At 44.4% G+C, this 14,705-nt stretch overlaps 1 protein-coding gene across 7 annotated transcripts in view; it reads right to left on the bottom strand.

Annotated features, from left to right (window-relative positions):
• Positions 1-14,705, bottom strand: part of PHF20 (PHD finger protein 20) — a 204,453-nt gene that overhangs the window by 184,708 nt on the left and 5,040 nt on the right. For all 7 annotated transcript variants that reach the window (XM_025214660.1, XM_006032917.3, XM_006032918.3 and 4 more), the window contains one exon: positions 10,373-10,487. In XM_025214660.1, coding sequence (XP_025070445.1) covers positions 10,373-10,455 — 83 coding nt within the window. In that variant the 5' untranslated portion in view covers positions 10,456-10,487. Of the gene's footprint in view, positions 1-10,372; positions 10,488-14,705 lie in introns of those variants that run through there.

The raw sequence follows: 14,705 nt of genomic DNA, 5'->3' as shown, positions 1-14,705 counted from the left end.
AGCAGCGGCACACAAGTGGGATCGGGCCCCAGCCCAACTGTGTCTGGGAAGATCTGGTCATCCAGAGGCACATGGGGAGGGGGGTTCCTGTCACTGGGCACAGTGACCTTGGGGGCCTGTGCCCCCCCACCTGTGCTCAGGATGGAGGCAGCTGCTGCTGCAGGCTGCCTGCTGCACCCCAAACACAGGTGGGGGGGGAAACACGGGTCCCTGGGGCCTCTGCCAGGCTGCCCCACCCCTGCGCCCCTGGGACAACCAGGAGCACAGAAAGGTTGAGCAGCCCCTTGGGCACACATGGGATCCAGGATGCAATCCTGGCTGCATGTGTGCCCCTCTCCCCCTGCTGCAACCACCCAGAGCCCCTGGCGGAGTTTCCCTGTAGCCCTACCCACTTCCCCTTCAGGGGGCTGCTCTTGAGCAACTGGGAACTTGGGATGGCGGTGGGCCAGGGCAGAGCTGCGATCTGTAGCCCGCATGCTCCAGGCAAGTGCAGAATTGAAAAAAAAGAAACAAGCTTGTGTGTGGAATGTCTACTGCTTAGAAGTATTTCCTATGGAGCAGACTACAATAGTAACTAGTACTCTCTCCCGTTTTCTCTTTTTATAGTAATAAAAAAGATACATACCTAGCTAGCTAGCATTAACAATGAGTGACAAACCGGGGCCATCTAAAAAGGAACCGAAAACCTACAACTTCCATTTGGAATGGGAAAATGAATTTCTGTTCACAATGTGAAAACATAAGTGCATGTCACACAATTATATCAATACGTAAAAAGGGGAATTTAGAAAGACACCACACAACAATGCATAGCAAATTCAAGGACAGTTTCCCCTTGAATAGCATGCTTCATGCAAAGAAAGGCAGCGAACTGAAGGCCGCTTTGAAAGGTCAACAGTTATTTTTTACTAAACCAGCAGCAAAAGGGAAGACCTCTACTAAAGCATAGTTTCATGTTTCCCACGTGATGACAAAACATAAGAAATTGTTCACAGACGAAGAAATATTTAAAGAGGCAATGACTCTGGCAGCAGACGGTTTTTAAAGTCTTTAAATAAGAGGAGGAAATAATGACGACAATCTAGAGCACATCACTTGGTGCTTCCACAGTAGCAAAACGGGTGGAATCTTTGTCTGAAGATGTCTTTCAGCAACTACACCAGGACTTGAATGACTGAGAACGCTTTTCACTGCAGTTCAATGAATCAGCTGACATGACCAACACAGTACAGGCAATTGCTTTTGTTTGCATGGTTTTTAAGGATGCAACAACTAAAGAGGACTTTCTGACTGTTTTGCCCCTTAAAGAGAGAACAAGAGGTGAAGATATCTATAAGGAATTAAAAAAGTACGTGCTTGAGAAAAACATTCCAATCAAGAAACTTGTTTCAATCACAACAGATGGTGCATCCGCCATGCTTGGTGCAGAAGCAGGCTTTGTTGAATTTTGTAGAAATGGTCCCGATTTTCCTTCTTTTGTGAATTATCACTGTATAATCTACCAGCAAGCACTGGAAAGTAAAGTTATGGACTTTTCACATGTAATGAAAGTCATTGTCAGAACTGCAGGGGTTTAGGTTGTAGCCGTGTTGGTCTAAGGATATAGGCAGACAAGGTTCCTTGGGTGAATTTGATATCTTTTATTAGACCAACCCAAATGGTTGGAGAATAGTTATTGAGCAAGCTTTCGGGTTCAAAAACCCTTCGTCAGGCTAAGGAAGCTGCAGCAGTTGGTGTGTGCTCTTCCTGGATGGAATGAAAAGTAAACAAGCCAGGGGCTAGGCTGGGCTGGGGAGTCAGTTGCCAGGCAGATTATAATGTATCAAAAATCCAATGTCTATGTTTAGTCCCTGATCTCTAGTATCCAGCAGGCTGATGAAATGGAGCTCATAGGCTCGTCTCTGGGATGTGTTGTGTAAATTTCCCTCGATCTTACAGCTGCACCTCCAGGAATGTAGTATACCTCATCCAATGCACCAAATGCCCTGATGGAAGATATGTAGGAGAGACCAGACAACAACTGCGCACCAGAATGAATGCACACATCAAAGACAGAAACACCCAGTTACTGGTGGGGGCACATTTCTCACAGGAGGGCCACTCTCTCTCCAATCTCTCAGTCCTGATCCTCAAGGGAAATTTACACAACACTTCCCAGAGACGAGCCTATGAGCTCCATTTCATCAACCTGCTGGATACTAGAGATCAGGGACTAAACATAGACATTGGATTTTTGATACATTATAATCTGCCTGGCAACTGACTCCCCAGCCCAGCCCCTGGCTTCTTTACTTTTCATTCCATCCAGGAAGAGCACACACCAACTGCTGCAGCTTCCTGAGCCTGACGAAGGGTTTTTGAACCCGAAAGCTTGCTTAATAACTATTCTCCAACCATTTGGGTTGGTCTAATAAACGATATCAAATTCACCCAAGGAACCTTGTCTGCCTATTGTCAGAACTGTAAACTCGATTCAAGCAAGAGCCCTTCAGCACTGCCTGTTTAAATCCTTGATGAAGTGGATGCTGCTTACAGTGAGCTGCTTCTCCATGCTGATGTGAGGTGGTTAAGCAGGTGGAAGGTTGTGCAAAGATTTTTGGATCTAAATGCCGAAATCATTACTTTTCTACAATCAAGAAATGAAGTGTGCAATGAGCCGTCAAACAATGCATGGCTGCTAGACTTTGGGTTCCTTACAGACATAACGTCCAAATTGAACAAGCCGAACTGCAAACTGCAGGGAAAGGACAGAGACTTATCACATATGATCAGTGCAGTGAATGCATTAAAATTGAAACTGGGTCTGTGGTCCTCTCAGTTAAAGGATAAAATATTGCAGCACTTCCCATGTCTGGAGACAATACTAGAAAAAAACTGAAGACAAAGAAAAATGGTTCCACCCAGAAAAGTTCTGTGCAAACCTGACCAAATTAGCAGAGGAATTCAACAAGCGATTTCAAGAATTAGATGTGATGGAGCCAAGTTGCATGTGCATCTCAAATCCATTCCTACCAGTAGACATTGGTGGTTGGCTGTAATATTCCATCAGGTGTTTGATTTACAAAGTAGTGGAATTGATATGGAGATATTTATCATGCAAAGTGACATTGAGCTAAAAGCCAGATCAAGGGACAGCCATTTCTGGGGACTAGTAAACCAAGAAAAGTAACCCCTTCTATTGACCTGTGCTTTAAAAATGGAAGCTTACTTTGGTTCCACCCATCTATGTAAGGTGGCGTTCTCACAAATGAAGAAAATCAAGTCCTAGTATCACACCCGCCTCACAGATGCCCACCTGGAGCACTGCATCTGACTAGCTGTTTCAAACTACAACCCAAACTACAAGACACTAGCAGATAATGTGCAGTCACAAGTGTCACACTAAGACACAGTAAATAGGGAAAGTGTATAATTATGTACCTTAAGCATTTGATCTCAGCTGTATATAACATAAATATACTGTTATAAACTTATTTCTACATTTTCTTTCAGCTGAGCCTTGCCCTCTTGCCCACCAGGACACAACCCAGCCATTGGGGGGGGGGGGGGGGGGAGACGACGACACAGTAGATCCTGGGGTTCCCTGTACTTCCAAAAACTGATCTTCACCATAAAAAGCTTGGAGACCACTGGGCTAGGCTGTAGTGCTGCAGAGAAGAACCTGGGGGTTACAATATACCAGTGATTCCCAAAGTGTGTGCCACACCACACTACTGTGAGACCAGATCCCCGTGTGAGGATGTAAATGTTCTTCTCCCTTGTCTGGTACCCTGAGTCTCCCCCAGCTACTCCAGCAACACCTGCAGCTATTCCTCTAGGAACTGCCATCACCACTACTACCCTCCCTGCCCCAGACAGCACCTGTGCCAGCGCCCCTGACCAACAGGCCCATACTTCACACAGTCTGGCTCATCCCCTCCACGCCTTCTATGCTCCCAGTATCAGCAGGAGTTGCTGTGGGGATGCTCACTAGCAGGTAAGACCCCACAACAGACTCAGCAGACACAGCAAGGTGAAGTTCTGCCCTTAAGTGTCACCAGCTAGATCACCTATTCTCAACTTTTTTAGACTCAAGGCCATACTCCATATCACATCTGAAATTTAAATCTATCACAGTGATGTTCAACTGGGCTGCTGCAAAAGATAAAAAGGTTGAGAACCTCTGGTGGAAAGATGAATCCTTTGCTTAAAGAAAGACTTATTTGGGGTATTTTTTTTAAGCAGTACATCTCAGCAGTGGTATGATTTCCTCTGGCAAGGGAATGGAATGTGTTACATATTTAAAGACAGCTTTTGGATGTAAAAGAGTGAAGCATGGCACCAAATTTAATCCAGGGGAAAAGTATGTCCCAGGTTTCAAAAGTCTGAGTAACAATGCAAGATACCATTAGCTGAATATAAGCCAACAGTGTGCTTTGGTTGCAAAAAAGAGCAACAGTATGCTGGGCTATCTTAACACAGTATCACTTGCAAATGAAGGGGAGTCTAAATCAGCACTAGAAGACTCACCTGGAGTACTGTCCATTTTTGGGCCCCAAACTTCAAGAAGGTTGTGGACAAAGATTGTTAAGAGTCCAAGAGAATGAAAAATTATTAAAGGCCTGGGAAGGAAAATTTCTGAGGAAAGGCTGAATGAACTAGGGTTATTTAGTCTGAAGAAGAGAAGATCAAGTGGAGATTTGGTAACAGTCTTCTTCAAACACCTGAAGGGTGATTATAGAGAGGATGGAGATGGGCTTTTCTCTGTAGTCATAGGGGACAAGACTAGGAACAATGGCTTCGAACTGCAGCAGAGGAAATTTAGGTTGGAGGTTAGGAGGAATTTTCCAACTATAAAAGTTTCCAGGGATGAGGATTCCACAAGGGCAGGCTGGACAGACATCTGGCTGAGAAGGTTTAGTTGCGGATGATCCTGACTTATGCAAGAGGGCTAAACTACACAACTTTGTGAGGTCCCTTCCAGCTCTACTTTCTTATTATCCAACAGACTAATATTAATGTTAGAAATTCAAGCACAGCTCACAATCATTTTATTTTTACTATGTACTTTCAAAATCACATGAACAAAACTTTTCACAATTACTGTTTTAGGATTTTTAAAGAAATAAAAACAAGTTGTACATACATCAAAGACAGAATACAAGAAAGGCAAAATCCTGTTTTTAAGTTTCATATCAAGCTTTTATGAAAACACTCATTTCTTTTACTGCATTAATTTTGTACAATGACAGAAGAGAGAGCATTTCAAAGCATCACTAATTCAGCTATCAAGTTAATGAGGAAGAGACTGGCAATTTGTTTCCCACTGGGTAAGTGTCTGAATTTGGATTTAGGAACCTCTTTCAAATAAAAAAGCACAACCCACACGGAACACTTCAGGACGCACCCCTTAGACAAAAGCAAAGTGCCCCAATCACCCACATCAATCCTTAAAAATACTGTTGCTACTCCATTCTAGGGCACAAATGCCAACACCCCCAAGAATGTTCTGCTAAATGTACCTAATAATTAGGGCTGTGCGAAAGTTCGCCACCAGTTTTGTTTCAACTCATTTCGAGATCAAAACAGGGAAATCGAAACAAAACAGAAATCATCGAAACAGGCTCAAAACAAAATGAGACACATTGAAATGTTTCGAAATTTTCGAGAAACGTTTCGACTTTTGAGGCTGAAGCAGGGCTTGCCTTCAATTGCCTTCAGTGCCTGCAGGGAAAGCCGGGAAAGAGAAACTAAAGTAGGGAGAGGGAGGGGGAAGAAGGGGGAAGGAGTGCTTTCATTATTGACTACTTAGCTGACCAGTGACTGGCATCCTTCCCTGGGGTCCCTTCCAACCCTAAGGCTCTGGAGGAGGGATGGAAAAACAGCATGTCACGAGTTCTGTCTGTCAGCAGCTAGGGGTGCAGGGCCCAAGAACCCCCCCTGCACCTATCTCCTTAACAGCTGGCAGGCTTCATGGCTGCAGCAGGGCCCGGCAGGCCTGCAGTTTTCACCCCCCTCTGCCCCAAGACAGACACAGTCCCATAAGCACCCATGACATGAGTTTTACCTGTCAGCAGCTAGAGATACAGGACCCCAGAACCCAGAAGCCCCTTCACCTATCTCCTTGACAGCTGGCAGGCGTTGTGGCCTCAGCAGGGGCTAGCAGGCCCGCAGCTTTCACCCTGCTGCGCCTTAACACAGTGTCACCCACGTCACGAGTTTTGCTCGTCTCCAGCTTGAGGTACAGTTTCCCCCAAACCCCTGCACCTAACTCCTGGAAACTTGGCAGGCTTTGTGGCCTCCACAGGGGCTAGCATGCCTGCAGTTTTGATCCCGCTGTGGCTTAACACATATACGTGACATGAGCTTTGCTTTTCAAGACTCTGGGGTGTAGTTTCCCCGAATCCCCTGCACCTATCTCTTTGAAACTTGGCAGGCTTCATGCCCTCAGAAGGGGCTACCATTCCTGCAGGTTTCAACCAAATTAGGCCAGAAATGACAAAGTTATAGGATGTTTCAAGCTTCCCTGTTATAACCTACGGGCAAAACGTTGAAATAGCGTCAAAACAGCTAAACTGTTTTGACAGAGCAGAACAGCTGTTTCGAATCAAAACAAAATCGAAACAGAACACTGTTCCATTGATACATCGAAAGGCTGGTCAAAATGGAATGCTGCCATTTCACACAGCCCTACTAATAATTACACCTTTGAAATAATATTTTAAAGGAGTAAGAGTTGAAAGATTACCACTTTAAAATGCAGCAGGCCTACAAAGATGAAGTTATTAAACTAAGCATCATAAGACAATGGGGCTTGGCATTAACTGGAGAGGAAACAATACAGCCGGTCTAACCAGAATGACAGCAAAAAAAACAAATCAAGTACAAAATGAATATTTTGCTCTCCTAAAGAAATAAAAGAATGAACACTCTGCCACCTCAAAGATGGGAAAGTAGTTAATTCAGTGGATCGCAATCTGGGTGCCATTTCTAGAAGAAGCATACAGGGTCAGACCTAGTAGGGCTGCAGCAGGACTGAGTACTCCTGTGATTAAGGAGCCCACACTTCTACCACAGCCCTTCCCTACCTGGTTCTGCACAGGGCACATGGAGCAGTTCCACCTGGCCACAGCAGTAGTATTACCCCAGTTCAGAAACATGAGGGCAAATTGAGGCAGTAAAATGGTGGTTCTCAATAAGGGTGCTGCCAAAGTTAGAGAGGTATCCCGAATCCAAAAATGGTTGAGAGCCACTGAGTAAGATAACAAGTGCTCAGAAAATACCAGGAAAAGGACCATTTCCACACTACAGAGACAGACACCCCATCCCACAGCATAACTTGACTGTCTGACCTAAGAGAAAGAGTTTCTTCCTGATTCCAAATTTAGCAGTTAAATATGACCCTGAGTGGAAGACCAAAACCCTCTAGCCAAGAACCTCTGGGTTTTTTAAGTACCATCAGGAAGATCTGTACACCCAGGCAAAAGCACCCCATCCTGGAATAAATATATTCCAATACTTTATAGGCAGGGGGTCCCAAAATATGGCCTTGGGGACAAATGCAGCCTGCAAGTCCCTTTTTGACAACCCAAAGCCTGGTAGTACTTCTTTTTTGAACAGTTAAATATAAGCTTAAAAAAGTGGACCATAGCCATGGCATCTGACTTGCACAGCATTATGAGGCATGCATGGAGGATATTAAGAGTTTTTAATCACACTAATCGTGCACAAGACCAATTTTCCGAAATGGCCCTTTGGGGGTAAATCTTTGGGAATCCCTACTTGCTAGAAGCTGGCAAAAACTTGGTAGCAGGCTTCCAAGCAGGTAGGGGATGGTACCAGTCCAAACTTACCCAAGTATAGGTGAGCACGAGCTTCACTCAAGAGACATTCCTTGAATCAGTAAATAGCTAATTTACATAGATATGGGTCATTCAGTCGTGCAAGAAGCACCATGATGTTGACAAAAATAAAAATGCTCCAAGAGAAAATGGAGTAAGCCTATTTTGTTGTAAAACACCATGATAAGGTGTTGTGCTTCATTTGCAAACAAAATACCAGAAATGAAGGAATACAATATAGATCAGCATTACAATACAAATCATAGTTCTTACAATTAGTTTGTTGGTGGTAGTCAACAGAAAATCATGGAAAGGTCTTTTTGCACAACAGTCACATTTTTAAAAGGTTGTCCAAGGCAACAAAGCTTCTGTGTTGGCCAACTATGTAGTGGCTCATGAAAAAGTAAAGGGTAAAAACCTTTTACTGACGACAAGTTCTTCAAAGACTGCACGCTGAAAGGTGTGGATGTAGTTATTCCAGAACAAAAAAAAAAAATCTTGCATTTAGTCAGGTCAGCTTGCCTAAAATGACAGTGGGATGCAGAGTTGAGGACATTGGTGATGATGTGACACTACAGCTTCAGGATACTGATGACAAGTCAATTGCTTTAGATGATGGTACCGATGTTGTAGTTACCACTCAGGTCCGTATTTTCATTCGTGAAGTTACAGATTTTCAAATACATGAAGGGCTCCTTTCACTTGAAAGCCTGAAAGACCAAACCAGAGGAGTAGACGTGTTTAATGCAGTGTGCCGTGCATTTGGGAATTACGTGGGCATCTCTCACTGGTGTCACTACAGATGACACCCCATCAGGAGCTAAAATTGGAGTAGTGGTGCTACTAAACCAGAAATTTACTGAAGAAGACTATGTGGTTCATTCAACAGATATAACTTATTACCATTTAGTTATTCATTGTTGCTCAAGCTCTCAGGATGGACCAGATCACGAGTGCCGTTGTGTTAGTACGTGAACTTCATCAAATTGAGAAGCTTCAATCACCAGCAGTTTAAAGGCCTTTTTAGAAAACATATAAGACTCCCAAATCGGCTTCAATCTCACAAGTGCCACCCTGAAACACTTTTCTTTTGAGGAAAGAAATGTTGCATTTCTGAATGAAAAAAAAAAAACCACAAAATTTTCCTCAGCTGACTGATACTTAGTGGCTGTGTGATTTAGCATTCTTAGTCGGCATCACTGGTCTTCTAAACTTCTTGAATTAGAAGCTTCAAGGTCATGTGTAGTTCACATCAGCATTTTTTTTTTATGGTGCAAGTCCTCAACAAGAAAATTAAAACTGCGGAAGCAACTGAAAGGCGGCAACATTGCTAGTTTTGCAGCATGCAAAGTGCTCTTGGATGAAGAAGCAAGTGCACTGAAAGTTCTGTGATCCAAAAAGTATTTCCCAAATAATTCTGCATTTGTTAGAAGAATTCAGATGGCACTTTTCAGATTACGTCTCACAAGCAGGCACTGACTATTTTTCAATGTCCATTTATATAAATGTTTTTTAAAAATAATAGTTTTCTGTTTTTATATTGAAATATTTTAAGCAATTGTCAGAAGACAGTAGTATTCTTTGGGGGAGGGGGGGTCATTATTCCTTCCTGGCTTCAGATGGCAACCAGTAAAAACACTGAAGTATGGTTATTACCAGATGCCTTCCAACCTACAGACACTCTACACCCCAACCTGGGAACTGCAAAACATGAACCTACATACCACACATACTGATTAAACCACAACTCCCTGTCCTATTACTCCATCCCTCCCATAAACGTATCCAGTTCAATCTTGAAGCAATTCAGGTTCTTCATACTCCTACCATTTCACTTCAAGGACCATTCCAAAACTTCACTTTGCTGACAATTCAAAGGCATCTTCTTCTGATTTGCCATCCAAAATGTATCCATAATGATATTTTGCTTGTTTTACAGCCTCAAACCGCCCCTCACCACACCCTTTCTAATATTCACCCCAGGAACATAAAAGAAAAGCATGATTATATCCCCCCCATAATCACCATTTTAGTCAACTGAAGTCAAGCTCCTTTAAAATTCTTTCAAAAGAAAAAGGTCTCCTTAACCATCTTAGTGGCCCTTCTTTGCACATGAGGACAGGGAGAAGTGTGTGCATCTCAGTCTAAGGCACTGATCTTAAGAAAATGCTCAAGCATTCCTAAATCCTATATTTCATCACATTACTTTTTTTTTTTTTTTAAGACAATAAAGGCCTAATTAAATTATTATGCCTTGTAAATTCAGTCACTTAAATACTTCTAAGCAACAACAAGGTCAGAGTATGCTTGAATATTTTGGCTTAAAAACTCTTACCACATCATAGCTATTACTTGACAATTTGTGTACTGTAACTATATAAGGTTTTTAAAGCAAATTAATTTCTTATAAACCAATGGCAAGGTTTCCATAAACACTTGGAATTAGAATTTTTTTTAAAAGGCTGTATCAGCAAAATCCATTTTTGTAGGAATCACAAAAGTTTTCTTAGAATTATAATGTACATTTTATAAGTATTTTAAAAGAAAAATACCAGTTTTTTAATCTGTCCCGGGCTTCCAACTGGGCTCCCACCTCAAAGCTGATCCCTCTTCTATTCGGTGGATGTTTTGTCATTTTGCAAAATCGATACCACTGCTTTTATTCTCCTGAAATATGCAATTAAAAATTAATTACTACCAAAGATACATACATACATACATTAGTTCATGAATCATAAATCCAAAACTTGTTAAAAAGTACTAGTTAGGGGTGCACCAATAGAGATTTTGGGGGCCAATACCAACAGCCGATTTTTAGGGAGGCATATCAGCCGATACCAATGTGATTTCCGATAAGCTACATGGAGCTGGTAAGCCCGGGGGGGGGTCCAAGAAGGCTGGGGGGGGTGTGGAGGGGGGGGGGGGGGGGGGGATCAATGCCCCCCACAGTGAGAGCGGGAGTGGGGCAGACACTACTCAGCTGGGACGGGGTAGGGAATGGGGGGGTAGAAATGCCCACTGGTGCATGCACCCCGGGAGGGCAGGGGAGGGGGCGTGTGCCCACCAGATCTGCGCGGGGCGGGCAGGCTATAGCTGCCGGCTGGCAGGCTCTTCTTGGCAGGGGCTGTGCTCAGAGCAGGCGGTGGTGGTGCTAGGAGGCAGCTACGGGGGGGGGGAGCAGCTGCAGCCACCTCAAAATTAGCTGTTGAGATGTTCCATGCCATACAACTGAACAGGGGCTGCAAAGAGAGTAAACAGTATGCAGGCCAATTCCTATGCCAGTTCTTTTTGGTGGGGCAAAACTTTCCGCTTGCTGTGAGGAAGCAGGAAAAAAAAGGAACCCTTTGGAGTCAGCAAGCAATAAACAGGCCAGCTTCCAGGCGAGTTCACTAGGGAAGGTCTCCTTGGAAGAAGAGCAGTAAGAGAGCTGACAAATTAAGAGACCCAGGGAAATGGCTGGAGGACGTCACAATGCCAGAGCCACTGCCTCTGCTTGCACCTGTGAGTTTTCTGTCCAAATTCATTTCTTGGACACTACTGTGAAACTGTGTACCACCAGCACACTGTACAGAAAAAACAAATGACTACTACAATTACCTCTACACCACCAGTTTTCATCCTGGACATACTACTAAATCCATCATCTACAGCCACACTCTTATGTTGAAACAGTATATGTTCTGATTCCACTGACTAGGATGCGCAGCCTAGGGCTCTACAACACAGTTTCATACACTTACAACACAACCCCAAAAATTATAGCCACCCAATAACAGTCAGATTCACACCCCACTGCAACTTGCTACAACTGCAACCCCATGCCAAGAGAAACAGAATCCCTCTGTGGTCACTACTGATCTCCATCTCTCCTGGAAAATAATGACCATTTCAAGGCAGTTTTGGGAGACTTGCCTGTTCTGACTTACAGGACAGATAAATATTAAATTTCTAAATTTAATAGGGGGGCCCCATGGGCCACACAGAATGGCCTTGCATGCCGCATCCAGCTCGCAGCTGTATTTTGTATTTAGATGCCTGTTTTGTCCCTTCACCAACAGAACCAAAACACAAATTATAACCTGCAGGGGTCATTCACCCTTTCTGCTGTACCTACATCATATACACCATCACCTGCTTACAGTGCCACACTGCTGTCTACACTCATTCCTAAATTGGACATGACCAGATATGGCAATCCCTACACAGAAAAGTAAACAGACACCAATTCAACGTTTATTCTAGAAACACAAAAGCCTGTGGCACAACACTTCAACCTCCCCGGATATTCCATTACTGACCTCAGAGTAGCTACCCTTAAATAAAAAAATGCCAACTTAAACATGAAAGTGTGGTACAACACATGACCTACAGACTGGGTGATCTCAACACTGACTATGGATTCGATTCCCCTTACCTTGCCTAGCTGTTAATACCTGGACGAACACTGGAGTTAACTGTTGTACTCATCTCGCTTCCTTTTTTATATAAAACCCTTCATTAATTCCTGTCCATTTATACCATCTGACAGAGTAAGTTGTTGCCTACAGAAAGTCATGGCTCTCTAAAACAGTTAGTCTCCCTGTGCCACAGCAGGGAGAAGTGGCAGCGATGGGCACTTTCCCCTCTGCTGTGGTAGAGAGGCAGTAGGCGCTTCCTCAGGCCTCCCCACCCCGCCAGTGAGGAGAAGTGGCACCACCAGCACCAGCCCACTGGCCTCTGACCCAATCTGGGTCATTCCAGTCCACAGCATAGAAAGAACATTAATTCCTGAATCAGCTGAATCATTTCATTTGGAGTTATCCTGCTCCAGGTGATGGATGAGGAGGGGCAAATGCATCAAACCCATTAAAATTACTGGAAAAAATTAAACAATTACCTACTATATCCATTTTGCTCCATTTCAGTACTTCAAAATTCCTTATGGGTGGGGGGATCTTTTATCTATTTAGGCCTCCATACTGTTTCGCTATATTTACTGCATTCACAAAGTTTGCATTAGAGTCTACCAAAGAGTCAGGTACTCACAGAAATCATCTGGGTAGATAAAGCAGTGTCAAATTCCTTCCTGAAATTTCATCTGAATAGATTTTACAAGATAGGATTCAAAGACTAAAAACAAATACTTCAGTTCGCTGCTATTCCAAATCCATTGTTTTGAGAAGTTAAAGGTGCTACTACAATAGATACGTAGGAGGCATTTTTAGTGTTATTGGCAGTTTAGAAGGCATATGAACAACTGGAGAAAGAGGAAGCAATGTATAGGCTAGGGACAGACATTACACAAACTGGTATATGTGATCGGAAACCAGTTCAAATCTGCAACAACAGAAGTTTAGTACGCAAACTGCTTTCCAAGGGGAAGTACAGATAGTCAAAAAGCCCAAGACTGAATCGATTCAGTTTTTGCAGGTTAGTCTAAGCTGGAGAAATTGAACCAGTAAGCAAATGAACACACATTCACTTTTGATTTTTTTGTACAGGGACCAGGACTCCCCTACCAAGATTCAGGATGGGCTCAGGAGAGACTCCGCCAGGCCTAGGGTCAGGGAGGACCGAGTTAAGGAACTTCTGGAGGGGCTGGACATGTTCAAATCAGCAGGTCCAGATGCTCCCCACCCCAGGGTTCTGAGGGAATTGGCAGGGGTTATTGAGGGGCCCCTGGCACGGCTTTACGAGCACTCGTGGTGCGCTGGTCAGGTGCCAGAAGACTGGAAGAAGGCCAGCGTGGTCCCCATTTTCAAAAATGGGAGGATAGAGGACCTGGGCAACTATAGGCCCGTTAGTCTTACTTCGATCCTGGGGAAGCTCTTTGAGAAGATTATCCAGGAGCACATCTGGGAAGGACCAGCAGGGGGGACGATGTTCAGGGGCAACCAGCATGGGTTCATTAGGGGCAGGTCTTGTCAGACCAACCTGATTGCTTTCTATGATCAAGTCACAAAATCATTGGACACAGGTGTTGCAGTGAATGTAGTCTTTCTGGACTTTAGGAAGGCCTTTGACACCGTCTCCCACCCCATTCTCATTAAAAAGCTAGGCAACTATGGCACTGATGCCTACAGTCAGACAGGTCGCACATTGGCTGAGGGGCTGCACCCAGAGAGTGGTGGTGGACGGGTCATATTCGACCTGGAGGGATGTGGGCAGTGGAGTCCCCCAGGGTTCGGTCCTCGGGCCCGCACTGTTCAATCTCTTTATTAGCGACTTGGACAAGGGGGTGAAAAGCACCCTGTTCAAATTCACTGATGACACCAAGATTTGGGGCAAGGTGGGCACACTAGAAGGGAGGGACAGGATACAGCTGGACTTGGACAGCTTACGGGGTGGGTGAATGAGAATAGGATGGGATTCAATACTAACAAGTGCAGGGTACTGCACTTGGGCAGTAAGAACCAGCAGCATACCTATAGGCTGGGAAACTCCCCTCTTGAGAGCACGGTGGCAGAAAGAGATCTTGGAGTCATTATCGATTCCAAAATGAACACAGGGGGATGTGGTCAGTAAGGCCAACCGCACGTTGTCATGCATCCACAGATGCATCACAAGCAGGGCCAAGGAGGTGATCCTCCCCTTCTGTGCAACACTGGTCAGGCCACGGTTGAAGTACTGTGTCCAGTTCTGGGCGCCGCACTATAGGAGGGATGTGACCAGCATCGAAAGGGTCCAGAGGAGGGCCAGTCACAGCAGGACAGACCCTATGAAGAGAGGCTACGGGACCTGAACCTGTTCAGCCTTCACAAGAGAAGGCTGAGAGGGGACCTGGTGGCCGTCTATAAAAACTTACCGGGGGAACCAGCGGGGAATGGGAGAGACCCTGTTCACCCGAGCACCTCCTCTTTGGGTCTTCAAGAGGAGGTTAGATAAGCATCTAGCTGGGGTCATCTG

Source organism: Alligator sinensis, unplaced genomic scaffold, assembly GCF_000455745.1.
Source record: "Alligator sinensis unplaced genomic scaffold, ASM45574v1 scaffold249_1, whole genome shotgun sequence".
In the NCBI taxonomy this organism is placed as follows: Eukaryota; Metazoa; Chordata; order Crocodylia; family Alligatoridae; genus Alligator; species Alligator sinensis.
The sequence above is the reverse complement of the archived record's forward strand: the minus strand, read 5'-3'. Positions and strand labels throughout refer to the sequence as shown.